The 22,017-nt window shown below is 37.4% G+C and overlaps 1 protein-coding gene across 10 annotated transcripts in view; it reads right to left on the bottom strand.

Moving 5' to 3' along the window:
* The window catches only part of EPHA6 (EPH receptor A6), a 510,917-nt gene that overhangs the window by 75,085 nt on the left and 413,815 nt on the right, over window positions 1–22,017 (bottom strand). For all 10 annotated transcript variants that reach the window (XM_021401686.1, XM_021401644.1, XM_021401659.1 and 7 more), the window contains 2 exons: window positions 13,924–13,985; window positions 1,507–1,716 (listed from right to left, as the gene is read on the bottom strand). In XM_021401686.1, coding sequence (XP_021257361.1) covers window positions 1,507–1,716; window positions 13,924–13,985 — 272 coding nt within the window. The remainder of the gene's footprint in view (window positions 1–1,506; window positions 1,717–13,923; window positions 13,986–22,017) is intronic.

Here is a 22,017-nt window from a genome sequence, read left to right as displayed (position 1 = left end):
GTTAATGTCTTTAACGAGCATCATGCTTTTGTTATTAGTTGGGAATATGGTAGAGCAAAGTTCTCCCCCAGGAAGCTCAAGCTTTAGAAACTGACAAAGGCGCGGTTTGACAAACTGACGTGACATCTCAATGATGTTTTTTTTGTGAGTGCTGTTGCTCAACAGTCCACAGGAGAAGCTGGAGTTGGGGGCAGGGCTGGAGAAAGAATGCGAGATGGCAGAGCAGCATTAGGCCTTCGAAGAACGTAAGCTGAGTGATTCTGCAATGACTTTTCTACTCGTGAAACAGATTCTAAGGAATGCACTGAACTGGCACCATACATAAAAGGAACACTGACCGCAGTTCTTTCTGGTAGTACTGAAACACACTTAAACGTTTTGATTTAAAATATTGACAATTTAATTTGCTAATCTTTCTCCGTGTGCTATCTACAACACATGTTCCCTATAGTAGGTTATAATACACTAACTACTGTAATGAAGGATTTGACAGACTCCCTTAGCCCTTAAAGCTCACCTATTATCACTGAATGGTTTATATTCTGATAACAACAGGGCCACACGCTGTAGCCTCGTTCGAGGCACAAGTGTCAGGTGCATGCACTATGAAACCCTGATGTTTTGTGCAGTAGGAAAAAGAGGTGCTCATAATTAGCCGGGGAAAAGAAAAGTCAGGTCTGGAAGGAAAAAGAAAAACATTTCTATAACTAGTGACAGGACGAGGGGGAATGGCTTCAAGTTGCGCCAGGGGAGATTTAGGCTGGACATTAGGAAATACTACTTTTCTGAAAGAGTGGTCAGACGCTGGAACAAGCTGCCCAGGGAGGTGGTTGAGTCACCGTCCCTGGAGGTGTTCAAGAAACGTTTAGATATAGCGTTGAGAGACCTGGTTTAGTGGGGTTATGTTGGTGGTAGGGGCATGGTTGGACTGGGTGATCTTGTAGGTCTTTTCCAACCTAGCTAATTCTATGATTCTATGATTCATAGTTACAAAAACAAACTTCCTTGTATTGCATGATGAATTTTTAAGTATTAATGAGATGAGAGTTAAACCCTGACAGAAAGGTCCTACATACTCCAGTTGAAGGTAAGCTAAATCAAAATAAACTAAAATTTCAATTTAAGATGCAAGACTTCCATCAGATGAAGCAGAGAGAGGTCCTCCTCCCTTTTTGTGTGTGCATATCTTTGTAAGTGAACATAGGAAAGCAGCAGAGGAAAGGACATAAAAAAAAAGTAAAAATAAAAAACAAGAACAGAAAAGTTTCCCAGTTACAGCTGTACATTTGCTTAAAATAATTTTGCAAAATATTATTGTAAGTTCCTCTCACATAACAAAAAATTAAGACAACTTCCCTTCAATAAATTGGCAGGGTTATTAAACCACACAAACTGATAAATGAACAAAGTCAGCCAATTCATACTATTATTCCTAGGGCATAGATAAATCTGAAAGAAAAGGGGCACAAGGCAACAGACTGTTCAAAACAGATAAGACAAACTTACGCTGGTTGTGTAAGCAGCTTCCGGATCATCCTCCAACACTCGTGACAAACCAAAGTCAGAGACTTTACACATGAGGTTGCTGTTGACCAAAATATTACGGGCTGCCAGATCACGGTGTACATAGCCCATGTCTGAGAGGTACTTCATGCCAGATGCAATTCCCCGCAGCATGCCAACCAGCTGGATGACTGTGAAGTGGCCATCATGTTTCTGCAAGTAAAGATGCAAGTTCAAGAAACACAGCCAGTTTTCATGAATTTTGTACTGGTGACATTAGATCAAGTTTGAAATTAAGATGTATTTGTAGCCCTGCCAGCCAATCCACCCAATGCTAACACGTTTTTTCATTTAACTTCCTCAGCAGCACAAGCCACCCCATCTTTCCTTGTGCAGTTCATTCCCTTCTTCAGCAGTTCCGCACTCTGCATTATCATTCCAGTGACCACATCTAATGCATTTTACCCTCAGTTACTATGAATGTTTTCCTCAATTTCTTAAAGCAAGAATGAAAATGCATAGAAAAATCTGTTCTGCATATAATGCCATATAACCTCTGCATACTAGATTGAAAAGGAAGATTGGGCTGAAATTCATGGGGTCATGCGTGGTTTCTCCAGTCTTCCTAGCTGACTGAGAAGTCACTTCAGCCCAGACCCATCAAAGTAGTAGACTCTTTAACTCCTGCTGGAATCTATTGGTGCTGAACATCAAAATATGAGTTATGCCGTTAATTGCACTCATCTATGTGGTTAGTCTTGGTAGGCCTTGCTTTTCCATCTCCAAAATGAAAATTAATGCTTCTGCACCTCCTAAATCAGAAGTCTGCTCTATCTATCCTATGAGGCAGACTGCTGACAGCAGAATTTTTGTGACCTCAGCTTACACACATTTAGCTTCTCATGGATTATTCAGTAAGCCAAGCTTTTATGTTAGCAAGAAGAGCCACACAAAAACAAACAACTCTCCCCTGCAAGGAAGTTAACTTTCCATTTTCTCTTTTAACACTTTCAGCATTAGGCTACATACAATAAGCACTCAGGACATTTCTATTGCTTAATTTATACGCCTAGGTAAAATAAATTTGGTAAGGAATTCTAACATAAAGACCAGTAAGTGTAGCAGATTGGAGAAAGCAATAAACTGAGCTGCACAAAAATGCTTATGCCTGAATAGCAAATTATTTTAGCATATCTATTAGGAATCAGTGGGTTTGAGCTTACAGTTACCTAGTCAGGTACATAAATGTTTAAAGAAAAAAGGAATGAGTACTCAGCTTTACTTAGTTTAAACAATGTAAAATTAATGTTAAAAAAAAGCAAAAACAGAAACACCTTAAAAAAAAAACAGTGAAAAGTTTGGTGTTAATCTTTCCTGATATTATTAATTTATCTCTTTCAGGATTGAGCAATACCCAATGAATGGACACCTAGAATATATATTACACTCAACGAAATAATTTATACATTCTTAAAGTGAAGATTAAAAGGAAAAATCATCCTGTGTGCACAGCAGACTATTAAATTGAAGACTATTGAATTGAATTGCCTATAAAGAATTTTGAGAAAATAGTTCTTAAATGTCACCGCTGTTTGATTAAACTCCATGCGCTACAAACAGAGAGACAAACTTTGCAAACAAAAGAGGTAGAGATGATGTAATTTGTAGAACACCTTATAACTCAAGTTCTTTAATAAAATCATTCGGAAGAAGAGATCAAATGCAGTAGTACTTGAAATCCCAGATTAGAGACAACAATCACTAGGTAACAGCTAACAATATTGCATCCAGCTATAACAAAACAAGAAAAAAGTATCAACAAAACAGTAAATTTAAGATACACACAGTTGGATTTCAAAGCTGCTATTCTAAGCTATCTATCAGAATGCTAAAGTTCGGACACTAATGCTCCTTGCCAGCTAGAATACCTCACAGCCTCATGCTACCCAGAACACTTGTTATTTAATGAACCATGTATGAACAACACAGTCATCTCACAGCCTTCTCCAAGCAAAGCACACTTACTGACACATCTTCAAAAAAATGCTACTTATGACAAACTCATAGCAACTTTTTCCCTTAAACATTCTCACCACTCTTACCGATGTTAGTTCTTTGAAACACTGTAATCTTCAAGTATTATCCAAAAAAAGCAGATTGTTCTAATCATGTCACACATGTAAACTCTACCCTGCTTTGTTGCCTCCACCAAAGACACTGGTAATCAGCTAGTTCTGCAGACAACACTCAGCTGAGGGTCAAGACACATGCATGATAACAAGACATTTTACATAAGGGAGTCTCCTGTCATAGACCTCTTTGATTTTCCCTCCACAGCCCCCTACAAAAAAGAACAAGGAATCTTTCAGGATCCCAAAACATATCAGTGACAGATAATTTAAGTAAAAATTATCATTACTGATTAAGCAAGGAAAGACAAAATACAAGACTATTAAAGACTTTAAGCCTGTTCTAATAAAGTAATGACACGAACCCTACCTGGTATTGAACCTATTGAAACCACGCTGGATTTGATTTTTGCTTTTTATTTAATAATACAAACTCTTCAATTCACTACAACTTTATTGAGCTGGGTTGCAGTTAATTCTCTTTGCACTTATTCTGTATGAATAACTTTTTTTTTTTAGCTTACTATAGAAATAGGATTTGGAACAAGGCACCCATGGCTTGCTTTTGCAAAACAAACAGCCCCCTAACAAAGCAGCAAACAAAACCAGCCCCCCCCCCCCACTCCCCTGCAACCTCTAGATGTTACCTTTTCCTTATCATCATACACATTTCCATTCTTTCAACCTCACAGTCATCTGCAACACTTCCCTGAACCTTTTGCCCCTTTAAATCACAAGCATTCATTCCTTTCTTTTTTAATTTGTTCTCTTTCAAATCTAGGCCATGCTTGACTGATTTTTTTCATAAAACATAACCTTTTTCTGCTCCTTCCAAATCTCAGTATTTTCCTTACAAGTATAGCAGAAATGTTTTTGCAATTCTCTCTCTCTCTCCTTCTTTCACATTTCTTTGAGCTTCTGCCTTGACATAAAAGTTCAGGCTTCTTATCTTCACCTTTAAAGAAATGACAGACTTGCTAACAGACCAGTTACAATTTTATTACATTCTCTTCCTTTCACCAAACACTTTTTTGAATCTTCACCCACACCTGTTCCCCTCTGTCATTTCTCATTCTTGGCTTTACGTTGTTTAATACCACCCTCATATCAGGAAAAACTGCATTTTTACTGTCAGCAAAACAATTTCTTTTGTGAGTTTCACTGTAATCACTTCTTGTACATTGGTTTCCATGCCAGATGTATTCCCTTACCATCTACAAACTGTTATCTTCAATTATATAAAAATATTTGTCTGATTTAACGTGACCAGGACAGAGACCTGGGCCACATTTCGCCCTTGGGAAATTCAACTACGTTGGTGAATGCTAGGTATGAATCTGGACTCATATCTTCAGAATTTGTAAATTCCCACGTACATTTGTGAGTCAAATCAATCCTTTAGCAACTTTCCATTATCTCGTTTCATTTGCTTGTCTTACAGGGACATGAAACACTCATCTAAATGATATGGCAGCTGTTATCTGGGGCTTTATTCTGATTCCCATGACTTATATTTGAAATATACTTTTGACAGGATTCCCACTAGGGTGTTAAAGGTATTAATCAATACTGGCAGCAATTCAGACCCCAATGGACTTACCACATTTATCCTATCATCCCATCAAATTTTAATCAGGCTTTAATGGCTTTGCTAAATAAACTTTTCTTATCAGCTGAATATAAATACAATATCTGTGTGGTTCCCATTGCATTTATGCAGGTCTATGAAAAATGTTGTTTACCTTCAAAAATCTTACATGTGTGAAGTATTCTCATTATATTACAGAACCTTCAATAACACTGATGTATAATGAGGCAGTAAAGGGAGTTAGTTATTTCAGGAAAAGAAGGAAGGTATTTTAAGTTTCTATCATTGTTTTTCACTTCATAGTTTCTAACTGTAGTCTGCACAATTTCAGCACTTTTCTACAAGACCACAGATTTTTTCTTTTTCAGAAAGCTTTTTCTGTTTTAGTACTAAATAACTTTTTGGCAGAGTGGTGAGTCAAGATTCCTATATTGTTTGTGGACTATTGTTTCTGGAATAGATTAATCTACACTAGAATTCACTTCTAGGCTCAAAGTAAGATCTCAACACTTTTATGGTCTTGCATTCTGAGAAGTGCAGATGATTTAGATCTTACTGTTGAAGGAGAATGGCACTGAGAATTGTGTTTCTAGATCTAACTTGGATTATCTTCACCACTGATGGTTGCTATGGGTCACTATATGAAAGATCTAGTTTTTGCTATGTACTTATTACTATTTGACGATCCAAAGTAAATGGTAGCTTTTTACTGGGATAAATCTTCCAGTATTCAATTTGAAACTTGGTATTAACAGGAAGTTAAATCCATGCTTTATACTATCCTGTGGATTGCACTCAGATTGGAACTGAATTAGATCAACAATTTCACCTTGAATTAACGGCTACTAGGATTCCATACAAATAATAACAAGTGATTTCATTAAATACAGTATATATAAGACTGAAATGGATTTAGTTTATTTTAGATGCTACCGAATGATCCTACACCACAAGAATCTAATTATCTCTTAGAGTACTAAAAATATAGAATCATAGAATGGATTAGGTAGGAAGGAAACTTAAAGCCTACCCAGCTCCAATCCCCTGTCATGGGCAGAGCTGCCCCCTACCAGCTCAGGCTGCCCAGGGCCCCATCCAACCCAGCCTTGAGCACCTCCAGAGATGGGGCATCCACAGCTTCTCTGGGCAGCCTATGCTCGTGCTTCACTGAGCTCTGAGTACAGAATTTCTTCCTAACATCTAACCTAAATCTCCTCTCTTTTAGTTTAAAGCCATTCCTCCTTGTCCTATCACTATCAGATCAAAAGTCAGGCCCCCCTTCTGATTATAAGCCACCAAATAGTCCACCCTTCAAACTCACGTCTCTCTAATTTAGAGATAAGGATGTGGTGAAGGACCATGTCCATGTCCTTGCACAAGTCCAGGTAGATGATATTAGCTGCTCTTCCTTTGTCCACTGATGCCATCACTCCATCATAGAAAGACACTGAACTGATCAGGCACAATGCACCCTGAGTGAAGCTGTGTTGGCTGTCTTGTATCACCTCCACATCTCGCATGTGCCTTAACATAGCTTCCAGGAGGATCTGCTCCATGATCTTCCTAGGCACAGAGGTGAGGCCCACAGGCCTGTAGTTCCCTGGTTCTTCCATTCTCCCTTTCTTAAAAATAAGAGTGATGCTTCCCTTTTTTCCATTCACTGAAGACAATCAATTATTATACTGCCATCAGAAGGCACTGTAGATGCATATCTTCCTCCCATTTGTGGGAAATTTTTTATTATTAAAAAAACATTGCAAGACTGAGCTGTTCTGAAGCTTAGTTTAGGATGCGATAGCTACACTCAAATCTGGTCGGACCAGTGACAGTGGCCTTGTAACCTGTTACCCCGCCTTCCTTTCCCAGCTATGATAACAAGAAAGGGCTGTCCTGTCATAACCACGTGTCCCTGCCCACTTGGGTGCGCTGGAATACAGCTGCTGGAGCTGGAAGGGACTTTGAAGGGGATCAAGATCACCCCCTTGCCTTGTGTCATTCTGGAGATGCTTTTCTAATCTGTGCTTAAAGACCACTAGGGCCAGTATTTCTTACGCTACCCATTCTATACTAGGACCATCTTAAATAAGATCCCTTCATTTTACTAGCACAGAGAACAGATTTCAATCCTTTTCACAACTGCTTTTTAAATAAATGGTATCTCTCTTGCCTTTTCGTTCAGCCTAAAACCAAGTTCAGTGCACAAACTTCTTTTTCTCAGTATCTATCCTTTTTTATTTTGTTGTGTAATCTGCCCAGAAAATTCATACAGTTCCTGAAGTATCTGAAGGGTTGTGGTCCAAAGGAGATGTAGTACCATGAGTCCTCACTAAGGTCAAGCGAAAAGGGAGGGCCACCTCACAAACCTTGCAGGGGATGCTCCTGTTTCTTGACTGCAATGAGATATTTGCCATTTTCACAGCAATGTGATATCCCTGACCTAATGCAATGTCTAGATTTATTTCTTCCAGTGAACTTCTTTCTGAGCAGTTATACTCTGTTTCCTACTCTGTACCTGATTATTTCAGTGTCAGTGAAGTATCTTGACCTTGTCCTCACTAATTTCCAACTAGTTTCTAAAACCAAGTAGTTACAAAATTATGTCTTAAATTTGTTGTAATGATTTTAAATTCTAGCTTTCTCTTCCTGTCTAACTGCCTTCCTACTCAGCTTTGCATTGTCTGAACATTTTTTAAGTTTAATCACAGTTTTAGGATCCAGAAACTTAATAAAAATATGTGGGAATAAACTGCAGAATAACACTTCTTCATATAACTTTCCATCTGAAGTCCACTGTCTCTGTACTGTACAGCATTCACTTACGGAAATTTTGTCAAGACCACATTTCTCTAGCTGCACAAAGGATCTCACGTGATAGAATTTTAAAGCATTAGTAAAGGCAAGATCAACTGCTTTTCCTACATCCACAGAGCCTGTACCCCATTACAAAAGGAAAACAGACTGTTTGACATAATTTGTTCTTGGTAAATCCATGTTAGCTCATACTTATCACACTGTTATCTTTAAGGTGCTTATAAATACTTTTTTTGATAATTTGTCCTAAAAACGTTAGAGCAGCAGTTTGACATTAAGCTGACTGTCCTGTAATTTCTTGGTTTCTCCTTTCCCTTCTTTTTAATATGTGGCCGATACAGGCTCTGTTATAATCTCCTAGTTTCTTACATATTTTCCACAAATTCTCTAAGATAGAGCACACTGAAAGTTTCCATATTCCACAAATTCTTTTTGGCTTCAAATACAAGACTGTTGTAATAAATTCACTGTTGCTCAGTAGGAAGAATATCTACAGGGATTAAAAAAATCCAGTGTTTGCAAATGAACTCGTCACAGCAGTATCAGAAATACTGTGTTTTTGCCTCCCTTTAACAGGGTGAAACACTGGTTGAGAACAAATGTTAGCTCTGTAGCATCACTGACTATTTCTTAGATCACATACATATTCACTACTTCCCATTTCACTATTAAGGTATCATATTTACACAAACTCAGTTTCTAATTGCTCGATTTCTTTTGCTTCAGAAAAAAATATCCATATCAGCAGTCTCCAGTGCAGGCTTTCTTCTTTCTAGAGTAATTTTTGAAAGCAAAATAAATGAAAATGCTGCCTTTACCCTAGCAGGAAAGGAACATGTCTCCAATAAATAAGAGGACACATGGATGTTGTGTGTGAAAGCAAAATAAGGAGTGTTAGTTATGAGCTGTAATGTTGTTTTCTCACTGGATGCAGATAAATAAAAAGGGGAACCACCAAACTTAGAAATGGCCATATGGCCTCTGTTCCCCAAAGCTAACTTTGTCCAGTGAGGCCATGTTAGATGGATTTACAACATATACCGTACAGCACAATTTTATAGAACTTTCTACCAATCTTCATTTTTCTCTTTTCCTGCTTACCCTCAGTCTCACTAAGGGAAGGTGTCTGCTGCAGCATCTAAACTCTAGTTAAAAAACGGTGAGCCTGATAGCAAGCTGCTCTGAGAATAACTTCATAACGATTACTGCATCAAAGAGCAATATATCATAATATTATCTCCTTCTAGTAACATAATTTTTCACACATTTTTGCACTTAGCTGCTGCTAGACATGCCTCAGGGGATTAAAATTTGGTGATGAATTTCTGGGTCTCATTTGCTGTACAGTCTGCTGCCATTAATGTTTTGAAATAGTTAAGCATTTCCTATTTTTGAATAGAAACTTTAGAAAATACTTTCTTTGGAAGAAGAAAATATGTTACAGATTTTAACATTCTATGCATGCCTGCAAATAAATCTAGGCTTTTAAAGAGTGTTTTAATTTTCTTAAGTGAAAGGAAATATGACAGTTTTCATATAGGAAGGGGAGCATTAGTACTGCAAATGGTAACAGAAAAGCAGGCAGGAAAACCCTTTGATTTTCCAGTGTAAATGAACCACTTCTGTCTACAACTCAGAGATTCACAAAACTGGGCAAGAGAAGAACATCCTTCTTTGAAACCTAAACATTCATATCTTCAGGGAACAGTTAAGGGAAAATGCTGCAAAATCTCAGGAGCTTCTAAATCCCAGGAGAGGGACGGCCAGGGTGAATCCCTGGAAAGAGCAGTGAGGAGTTGGCACAGGCTGCCCAGAGAAGCTGTGGATGCCCCACCTGGAGGAGCTCAAGGTTGGGTTGGATGGGGCCCTGGGCAGCCTGAGCTGGTATGGGGCAGCCCTGCTCACAGCAAGGGGTTGGGGCTGGGTGGGCTTTGAGGTCCCTTCCAACACAAGACATCGTAAGATTCTATAATTCTATTATTCTATGAAAGCACACAGCTTATTAAAAAGGTTCCACAGTTTTGAGGCTTCTATTTATTTATTTATGCATTTCTTGACTCTTTGTCATTTTTATACACTGTATCAACAAGCATGAGAAAACTTGTCTGACTGCAACTATCCTACCTAACTACCGAGTACATCTTTCTATGAGTTCTGATATCTGCGCTTTTAACTTTTCACGTTTCTTATTTTCCTCACATGCTTGGAGGATAAGTGATTGCTAAGATCTCCATTACACAGGCAAGTGACAGAAACATAAAGACATCTGTCCTAGCCGAAGTATAGTGTATGAGAAGTTGGTAACAGAACAGGAAATTGATGAAATTTCAGCCCCTTTCTTCCCACACATAGAATATTCCTATCTGACAATAGGATGATTAACTTCTGTGTATCCACCTTACATGCAAAAAATGATACCGAGGTTCATCTTACAATAATGAGTTTTATATAACTGCAAAAATAATGCTGGTTTTTTTTGAGGGAAATTAGGTGCCGTGTGTCTCCAGCAATTTAGGATTTCTGGTGGTGCACAATCTGCTGTAGTTAACTGCCATCATCTCACAGAATTGGTTCTAATGAGCTGATGTCTTCCTATAATGAAAATATCTACAGCATCTTTGTACTGCAAATGCATGCCAACTTTTTTACCCAAAAGGTCAAAGTTAACAGCTTAGAATATGGGATATTTTGTGAGATGAGGAAGGCAAAATTTAGCTGAGCTTGCAGTTTAATTCATAAAAAGATCAGTAAGCAAGGCATTGGTTGGGGAGCCTTGACTGCATAACCGAAACCAAAACATAGCACTAAATAAGATGAATGGATGGGTGTACCCTGGCCTAGTATTCGGGGAAACTGATTTAATTTCTGATCTCTGCCATGCAGAATACTGTGAAGATCACTTAATATCTTGGTGCTTTATTTCCCTATCTGTGTAGGAAAACACTTGGACACAGGGTCACCCCGACAGTCGGCAAAGGGAAAAGACAAACCCCCGCCAGCCCGCGTGGGAAGCAGCAACTCAGTGTGAGTTCAAACAGCTCCATTTTATTAGGGCAGCAGCCCTCTCTTATATAGTACACTTGTTTACAAGACAGGTGCCCCACACATATCAAACAAGATAGGTGTTCCACAAACATCAAAAGTGTCTCACAAGAAAGTGTCTCAAAACTATATCATTTCCCAGGCTGTTTTAGAGCACAGCACCTGCTGTTAATTAAAGCACTACAAGCAGTAAATTCCACACATACACAGCTTACTTCTTATCTAAGGTCATACCGTAAATCTTTGAGAAAAGTCAGCTACGCGCTACCAGGCATGCAATGTTTCCCAACATATCTGTAAAGTGAGGAAGTAAGGAAGTAAGGAAGTGAAGCCTACTAAGAGCTTAGGCATAAGGTTCAAGGGGACTTTTACTTAGGATTTCAGGATTCCTGGCATAACTTGCTTGCAAAATCTCTTCCATGATGAGTCTTCTGGACTGCTCATTTCACAGGGCTTCCCTTTGGGAAAGTGTAATTGACCCATTTTTGCATGCTTTGGGAAAATGACAGATTGGAGGGCTGTGCTAGTTAATGTCTGCAGGTTGTGGCATGGAGGAAGTCTTTCTTATGGCAAGAAATTATTTTTTTTCCACACTGACTCTCTGTAAAAAGACTTTGCACTATAACAAGTAATTATTTTAAACAATAAGGAAGATAGATAATATCATAAGCCCTTCCAAATCTCAGTGTGTAAAAATTGTTACATTCACGCACTATCTTTTGCTAGGATTGTTAAGGATAAAACCTCTCCACTTATTTCTATCTTCACAAAAGCTTTTAAAAGTGTAGACTTACATCTGCAGGAAAAAAACTATTATTAATGAAGCAGCTGGGTTTCTTTTTAAAGAGGTTACTTTGAAGCCATTTGCTCTTGTAATTATTAACAGAAATGCTGACAATATATCTACAGTGCTTTGGGATGCTGAATATTATCTAAAATCCTTTTAAAAACCGTTTTAGGAGAATAAACCATTATCCGAAGTGTGAATTAGAACTGTAAAATAATACACATGGAAACCAGCTGCAGAAATGATTAGCTCACATTTCCCCCAGCAGTTTTGCCTGCAATATCTTATGCAATGTGAGAAGTATTGCTTCACAATTACATCATAATTTTGCTGATGTCAGTTGATATTTAAGTATCTCAATAAGTAGTAATTGTTCTGATAAATTAATGAATGTGAATAATAACATGCATAGATATAATAGAGCAGCTCAGAGAAAGGTAATTTTATGGAATCAATTATTTTGTTATTTGATTTTATTCTCCTGCACGAAATTTTGCACACACACACACAATGCATGCACAAAGAGCAGAATTCAGGGCTGAGCCAAATTTTCCTGGGTCACCACTGTAAAATTACAGAACATGGAAGCCCCAGGTCCTCAGATGAGCAGCAGTCTGTCTGTCTTCTGTAGATGGATAGTGAGATGAGCCAGAAAGGCAACGGGATTGATTTTTTTTGAAGTTTCTATAAGAAGTTGACGATACCACACTACATCCAGAAAATAACTTCATTTTGACAGATTGTCAAATTCTCACCAGAAACAGTGTTGTTGGTATGTTTCTGGCAACAAAATAGACGTCTGTCATATGTCTTGACAGAGAAAAACAAAATGTTATTCAGGATAGTCAGTGAAGAGGACAGCAAGGGATGCTAAGAGAGAAAAATACAATGGAACAACCAAAAGCAAAAGGAGTGGAAAAACGATGTATAGAAATATCTAAAATAATGGTTCTGATGTGCTTTCAAAGTAGTATCCTCTGTTCCAGATGCTGTTCTTTTCTTGTAGCTAGCTCTTTTCCCTAACTGCTGTTAAATAAGTGCTCTCTGCATGACTTTCTCTCCCTTTCACTCCTTTGTATCAGTTTCCTTTCTAAGGTGTCCATATTCTTTTCCTCCTGCTTATTCACTGTTTTCCCTTATAATTTCCTTCTTCCTACTACCATAGCATCCCCCATCATCATCATCATCTAAATTTCTCTTTGTTGAACATCTCTCCTTTGCATTTTGGGACACCCTTTCAAACAGGTCCACAAAACCACAGTCCTCATCCAACCCCAGGCCTTGCCTTTAGTCCCACCTTGCATTCTGCAAGATGGCAGTGGCAAGGTATTAGGCTGGTAAGGACTGACATTTACTTTGTAAGGCAAGTCTGAAATACTTGCCAGTCAAATAATTCATTGTTATGCCATTAGGTCTCCATAGCATTTGCAATGGTTGTGTCAACAAAGAGATTATTTTAAGACAATTTTAGGTCAGGGGGTCACCCCTTCCTCCTACTTTTCTAAGAAGAGATAAATACAAATGTAACAACATATCTTCATGCTTTCTGTAGCTCTTCTTTAATGTCTGTGACCTTTAGGGGTTAATTAGTGCTGGGACACTTCACCCATGAACTGTTTTCTAATTCAATTTGTTAAATGCAAGTAGCCATAAATAATTATAAATCAATTACAAAGTCTATTCTACACCTCATCAACCAAAAGAAACATAACAAAGTGTTTTTGAAGGTGATTGAGCAAAGTGAACAGCTTCCACAAGCCTAGGTATTTGTGCTTCAATTTATCTTTTCCTTCACAATAACACTAATCAAAATACCTTTTGCTAAATATGGGAGCTACTCTTGTAAAAGAAATCAATTATACTCTTAAGTTTAAATCTTCTTTTTTTCCAGCTATGCTCTAATGTATCACTGTACCTTAGAAATGTACCCTGGGGAAAATGCTCCTGTTCTTCACTAAAATTCCATGAATAACATTATGTAGAAGTTAATTTATGATAAATGATTTAAAACCTTAACCTAGGATGACTTCTTATTCAAATGCCATCACAAAATGGTACCTCACCCGCAGAAAGGAGTCAAGGGATCCATTCTCCATGTATTCAACTACAATCATTACTGGTCTGCCTGCAAAACAGCAAAGAAACACATTAGGATTACAGACATATTACGGGGTTTTTATATTTCCAGCTGTTAGGCACAGATTAGTCACATTATTTAAATATGTTACCCATTTTCAAAATCCTCATTTATATTACAAACACAATTCTTTGTGTTATTCTCTAAGAATTATTTTCCTTTTTTTCTTTTTTTTTTTTTAATGGTAGTGAATTAGCAGAGTGTGCATCATCTGCTCTGGTGTATTCCCATGTCAGAAACAATGAAAAAAGTACCCACTACTTCCAAACAACAGCTCTTGCTGTACCCCTCACTGAGAACAGCTCTATCTAACTTAAATATACTTTGGATATAAATGTATCTTTCAGTAATACTTTGGAATATATTTGAGGCAAGGAAAAAAATCATAAGCTATCTCCAAAAAACTATATACTCAGTGCCATGATTTTCCTTCTCAAAGAAAAAAATCTAAACAATTCAGGGGCATACAGATAGACATAAAAATAGAGTTAATACAGAAAAGCCCTCCTAGATTGGGCATGTATGCATGCACATATGAGAGCATGTTGCCTTAATCCAGCATACTTCTGAGTTCATATGTTTGAACATTTGTTTAGGCATATACATTATGTTACCCAAGTAAAAGTTTTGCTCAACCAGAATAGCTTTCCTGTTTGGTTCCAGGATGGCATCATATCCAAATTCAGCCTTCTTTAAAACTGAATTACAAGTTATTTTAATTTCTTAAGAAAACACCCAAATATAAAGATGAACTTTTAATCTGGACACTCTACTAAATACTGTTTCACTGCTGATACCCAGGACTAAGCCACCACTCTGGAACTGCATAATAGGAGATACTCAATGGGAACGCTAATCAGGCTGAAACGTGAGGTCTCTTTTAGAACTGTTAATGCAAATGAGCCATTCTACTCTATGCAATGTATGTTAATAAGATAGAGAAGGAAGCAGAAAGTTTCAAATTGGCAAACTTTTCTTTTCCTGACAATGCCTGTCCCTTTTGAGGTTTATGTGAAATCAGTGCCGCTCCAAGTGGTGAAGACACAAGTCCTCCCTTTTCACTTTACACTTTTCATGGTAAGTATTAGCTGTTCCAGTATTTTTAAAATCCAGAAGAAACCTCTTTCAGGGCTTTTTCCCCATCTTTTAAATTACCATTATGTTTTATTTGGACAATGTGATGACAAACAAACAATATTCAAGGTGAGAAAGTACAGAATGGTATCATGAAGATTCCAGTGCCATTTTCCATTACTGTACATGCTAGCATTCTTTTTACTTTGATTAATAGTAGAAGTGTTAATTAACTGTCTACAATATACAATAAGCCACAGCTAGTAATCTCTCCTTGTATTTACAAGGTAAAGGTAAGATACAGCTAACCTTGTATTTAAAAAAGTGAATGAGCAGCTTCTCTGTTCACAGAATCACAGAACTGTAGGGGTTGGAAGGGACCTCTGGAGACCATCCAGTCCGAGCACCTGCTAAAGCAGTTCCATAGAGGCTCTCTTCCCTGCATGTCAGCACTGAATTCCACATGTACTGGCGATGCTCATTGATGTGGCTTATTTTTGTCTTTCTGGAATCCCTCACAATATTTCACTTCTTCTACTAAAATCTGGTGTTCTTGCTGTATTCACTCTCATGTTTAGGTCCTCAGTGAATAAAACAGTGCTTAATAATGTTCAGACAGTAGCCATTTTTGAGTGTGTGTGCAAAAGTTCTCAGCTGCATTCTTTGTCTTTATCAACAGCCTTCCTGAAATTGAAGAATTACCGAATTATCAGCTTTTTTTTTTTTTCAAATGATCTCACCTGCAAGCGTACATCTATTACCAATTCAGTTATTTATATTCGTCTGCATCTGTTGGTTAAACTCTGGTTTTGCACTATAAGCTTAAACATTACAACACTTTAAACTTGTAGAGATCAGAGAATTTTAAAAATTAATGCTTTCTTCACTTCGCTTATGCTGACTAGTAGTATAGCCTACTCTCTTTAGTTTCAAGCATATGAATGATCTAGATTCCCGTACATTTACAATTTACTTATTGTCAAGGGACTGAAATCTCCATATGAAAAGAACATTCTATAGTCTAGAGAAAAACAAATGGCAGCCTAATGCTAGAGGATCTTATTATATGCAGAACCTGCCTTTACATGCAAGTAGTAATTTCTAAGGTGTTACAGACTGAGGCATCTTGCAATAAATGGGGATGTAAAGCTGGCTTTCAGATGGCATATTCGTTCAGGATTCAGTTACTCAGAAATTTCTCTTTTTGGGTAAATCAACAAATAAAACATTTTTATGAAAAGATTACATTTGAAGAGAATAATAAATGGAGCTATTGAACTTCGAAACTATGCTCCTGGTTTCCTGTTAGTAATTCTTTGGCACCCTTCACTTTACAGAAGTTATTTTGTAGTTTACCCTAGAGGTTCATCGGCTCTCATTAGATCTTTTATGCACATTAGATGCATATCCTCTAACATAAATTATTTTCATAATTATTTTGCAAAATCAATTTTTAATTCTATGTTCTCTCACAAAACAAAGAGATTTCAGTATTTTTCACTGAATAATGTTTATGGGTTTTTAAATTTTTGATATCTTCTTTTTATCACTTGAAATGATATACCTTAACACACTGAATCATTCCTGATGAAAATACTACTTAATAGCAATGAGTCATTTCAGGAACACACATACAACATCACCTCTTCCACATGATATCACAGGAAAGGCATGATTTAGCAAACACACCAATATAAACTGCTTTTTGTCTTCAAACAGGTCACTGTGTATTGGAAGATCTGCATATCATTAAGCATTCAGTAATGCTGATGAACAATAAATACAGTCACAGAAGTAGAGGTTAGCTTCCCACATGCTGAAACTGAATCCTTTTCCATGCTACCTAAATCTCAAATAAACTGAATGGGAGATTCTGTAAACTTTCAAAACACCAAAAATTGAACCCAGCTCCATCCCTTGATGGCCTTAAGCAAAAATCTTAACTCTGGATCCTAACACTAACTTCTCAAAGAATCTTTTAGTACACCTGTATTTGACAAAAGCCATTGTAATTTGGCTGCAATATTCACTGAAGATATTTACATGTCCCTAGCTAGACTGTGACAGTATACAGTCCACACAATAACACTTTTAGTCAGTGTAATATTTATCTTTGGAGTATATGTAGATCAAACTGTTTCAGCTAGTGTTTTGGTTCCTTGAAGATATGGTAATATAAAACTGCTACATAGCACATTCTAGTGGATACATTTATCATTAAAATAGTAATACATAGACTCTTTTCCCAGTAAACAATTCTTTTTCTACAGGTTTGCAAATTTCATACAATGATTTATGAATATTTTATGAAGATAAGGACATCAAGTGTCAGAAAATGTAAGGTAAGACACAACCTGATTTCAAAGGGGTAGAAAAACAGGTTCAGAAAATCAAGTGGCCCTCTCCATCCATAGAGCACAGATCCCTCTGCCAGGCTGCATTTGGTTACCAACACACAATGCTGTACTTGATCCACAGCTCAATACCTTGTAGAGACACTTCAGTGATTCCACTGTGCACTTGTGTTCTGTGAACAGGCTCCCCTGTACGCAGTTGAAGGAAGGGGACTAGCAGTCAGCTCTGGAGAAGCATGGTGGTTGAGATGTGGGGATGTGCAGCTCTGGTACACCCAAGGAGAGAATCTAACATTGGACATTTCTATCCAGAGACAGAGCCACTGATCCCAAGGGCAGAGAGTAGGAAAGCTGATATGAATAGCCACTGGACTCCATCAGTTCCAGATCTGGGAAGCAAACTGAAAGCATGGTTCTACTTCTGATGACCTAAACATGACAAAGCATGATCTGGGATGCATAATCTTCATAAGGTCAGAGCATGGTGACCAGCACAGGACTGGCATAAAATAAAGTCTCCGGAGAGACAAAAGCCTATGGATGACATCAGTTGCTGTTAGTTTTGTGTTTTAGCAGCAAAGAGCAGATGTTATCCATTACATACGGTGGTACAATCTGAGTCCTGAAAAGATTAAGGTCTGTGCTGAATCTTGTACAACACAGAATACTGCTTTTGGTTTAAAGTGGAGTACAAAAATAATACTGGCAAACTAACTAGCAAAAAACTAGCAAAAAGAAGAAGAATGAGAAGAAGAATATAAATATTACTTAGATTACAAAAATCCATGTTGCTTTCACGATACTGAGAAAGATGAATTCTTCATCCTCAGAACAAGGACTGGAATCAGTATTGATAGGATGGGGTATAGAAATCTCTGAGAGAGAAAACATATCTGAGTATTTTATCAAGGGGTCATGCAATTCTGGAAGGCATTGAATTATTTTCCTATATTTATGACTGCTTACACAGATGAAACATGGACAAGGTCCTTCAAACTTACAAGGAACAGGTTTAAAGATGGACAGAAGTGGACGGCAATACAAGACGGGAGTTGGGGAAGCTCTCTAGTTTAAAGACTTGACTAACTCAGGGGAATGTTTTCATATAGAAACAGGCATAGGCACCAGACAGTATCTGAATAAGAATCAAGTTCATGTTACAGTCAAGATCCATATAAGAGAGGGCATGGAAAAAGGGCACTGAAAATGGTGTCAGTTTTTTTCAGAATAAAAGATGAGCACCTGGGAGTTAAAAGCTGCAGACACTGCCAGAAGAGAACCTTCAACTTCATGGTTGAGTTGGGGGGGACAAAATATAAAAAGGTTTGAAAGTGGATTCAAGGATCAAGTCAGCAAAACAAGTCATTATTGCAGCAGTTTCAGATACCCAGAAGTGCTGGAGTGGGGAGTACTGCAAGAAAAGATTTTTAAAGTATGCATACTACATACTAAACATACCAGTATGAAACTATAATCCTATTTATACATGACATTTTGATAGCATACCCACTTTGATTGTTTCTGTAATTCCTGTACAACTCTAACTACCCCACTTTTCCTGCCAAAGACACCTGCCTGGGGTACTGGCAAAAGCAGCATCCTCTCCTTGCACAATGCAAAGGGAGCAGCGCTGGCAGACCTGTCAGATTCCATGCAGCTTTGGAAGGTGGACCGAACACATGAGAGCAGTATCAGTGCTTTGCCTGGTACAGAAAAAGGAACACGGATTTCATTACTCAGAATGTAGATGAATCTGTAGGAGGTTCCGGGGTTATTTGTGGTTTTGATGCAAACATCACCTGGTGACAGGTGGCTGGCTGGTTTTGACAAAGTATTCATTTTTCCCTGAGAAAGTTTGTCATTAGAATTCTCCCACATGGCTCTACTGTGATGCCAATGAAACAAAACCAGCATAAATTCCAAACATCCTGTATTGGTGTCATGCTGCCTCAGAATTCATGTTACAGATTTGTGTTTTTCGCTTGACATTTTTTTATAAGCAGAAAAGGAAAAAAGGAAATAAGTAAGCCATGTGATGCAGGATGATGTAAAATAGCAATTGCATTTAAAATTCACAGCGTACATGTTTTTAGTTCTCTTCATTTTTTTCCAGAAGATTTTGATAGCATGTAATCTAATTGAGTGGTGGAGTGATGAATAAGGAGGAGAATTTGAAGTGTCATATCAATGACAAAATATTCAGCTTGTTGTCTCCTGTTGTCATTTTAAATAATGCAGCAAAGCCCGCTTTAATTAATGTTTTATGTAAGATTAATCCACGAAAAAGAATGCAGTTAGTACATGCTCATTTCCAGTCTTTACTTTTAACTAAATCTTTCATTCCCATTATGGGAATAGATCTTTTAACATAAATAGGATATTTGTTCTTCCACTTACAGAGCAAAATCTTTGAATCTGCTCTCTAGTTCTTGTAAGAAAATAGTGCTCCATCACTTCTGCAGGTCAGAATTCATGTGTCCACTGTATCACCACCATTTAAAAATACTGTCCTTTGAGCTGTTTTTCTGTAATTTTATATTGTATATTATTGCATATTATAATTTTATATTGTATATTTTACACTCACTACCACAAAATCCACTGTATGGTTTTTTACACTCACTACCCGAAGTGCGTCAGACAGTTCTTCCAGTTCTCACACAACAACAGGAGAATTTGCTGTGGACAAAAGAAGTTTTAGCAGCCCCCAGCTTCTGCAGCCTCTAATTCCTCCTAATTCACTCCTCTCGTGTGCCTACGGAAGACATTCTGAAAGGTTTTGAGGAAAGAAAATGGAACTGTAAAAAGAAAGCAGCTGCATTGTTCCCATGATTTGTTTTCTTGTTTTCTTGTTCTTCTCTTTTCATGAGAGAAGCAAAAGGAATGCAGCAGATGGTAAAAACAGAACAAATAGCAGTATTTCATTAGTTGGAAATGGGTACATAAGGGAGAAATAGTGGCTAAAATTATAACTGGCTCAAATTTTGATTTTTTTTTCCCTGCATTTATACTTTGCAGCCATATAACTCCAGAAAAAAAAAAGTCTTCAAGTTTCCTTATATTGAGTTATGTACTTGTTTCATTCCTGCTGCTTATGTTTACATGAACATTAAAAACATAAATGAAAAAGACAAACCTTCAGCATTAGGGTGAGATGTCTTATTAGAACTTGGAGGTGCAGGGAGGAAAGTAGGAGCCAGCACATTTGAATAACAGCTCTAAAAGATGCCACATGAACTAAGTATATCTAAGCACCTTATTGGAGAGTCTTACACTATTTTTTAAAACCTTCATGCACCCTGGAACAATTCTGACATCTCCAAGCTTTTTAAGGACCACTTTATACTGAATTGAAAGAGGTTTCAGTAATATTTTCCAGAACTTCTTCTAGGACTAAAATACTTGGAACTGTTCCTGATAATGTCTGGGCATCAAATGAGCTATTTAGCAAGGGTGGAGAATGGAGACCTCCTTTTATCATGTCCTACACTCAGAGCTCAATCCCTGCTCTATAGTTCAAGTTAAATGTTAATAAACCGAAACACTATCATACTATTTATGTTACTCACTGATAATCCATATTTTGGCTGTGAAGTACTTCTTGCCTCCCTAATGGTAAAGTCCACATACATTCTCAGCTTGAGCATCTGTACTCAAAAAATGCATGCCATTATGTATAGGGTTTATAGGCTAGACATGCCAGTGAAATAGCACTTAGGTTGGAAAGAAAAAACTGGAAGAGCCAGTTGGCTCAGATATTCAAGAGAATGCAATAAAAGAATCAATTTGTTAGTCAGCAAGAAAGGTTTAGCAATTTTCGTTCAACAAAAAATACAGCAGCTTTGGTACCAGAATCCAGAGTAGGGAAAAATGCATTAACTAAAAAAAAAAAAAAAAATTAACGGTTACTTTTCTCATTACTGGAGTACCATAAAATTATAGTTGAGTTTCAATATGCATAATTGCTCCTTGATGGTTCTTGTTGAGCAATTTTGTTCAATAAGGGTCTGTCAATACAATTTGCTTTCAATTGTCACCTTCTATAATATCAGGAATAATGGGCTCACTCAGGTGCACTCTGAAATTGTAGGAAAATATTAATTTTACGGGAAAGAAAACTGATAATCACTTGCTTTAGTATTCTACAGTTGTCTGAGGTTTTTGGGAAGCTCCCTATAAAAAATGTGAATATTACCACACACGTGGTTTGCTGATGCAGTTTGAATACTGAACATTATGGAGGGAGGTGGGGAGATTTGCTTAACAGGGACTTTTCCATAGTTTCTCAAAGCCTGACACTCATTTCTAGTTGCTCCTGTCAACAAAGAAATTAAGAGCTTGAAAGAAACAACAGTAAACGTATTTTCTTTCCCTCCCTTCCTTTCCAATCTAGCAGGTTTACAATCTCTCTAACACCCTTCAAAGACAGCAGCAAACAATAATGTTTTCTATAACTTCTGCCAGGTAATATGGGTATACATTCACATAACAAACTCTTTACACATGATTGAAATCAAAAGCTGCAAATACACAAATGGAAACAAAGAGTTCTCTCAAAATGGAGCAAAGACCACTAGTTTGGGAAGGCAGGG

This window comes from Numida meleagris, chromosome 1 (assembly GCF_002078875.1).
Source record: "Numida meleagris isolate 19003 breed g44 Domestic line chromosome 1, NumMel1.0, whole genome shotgun sequence".
Classification (NCBI taxonomy): domain Eukaryota; kingdom Metazoa; phylum Chordata; class Aves; order Galliformes; family Numididae; genus Numida; species Numida meleagris.
Note: the sequence above shows the minus strand (reverse complement) of the source record. Positions and strands in the feature narration are given on the sequence as shown.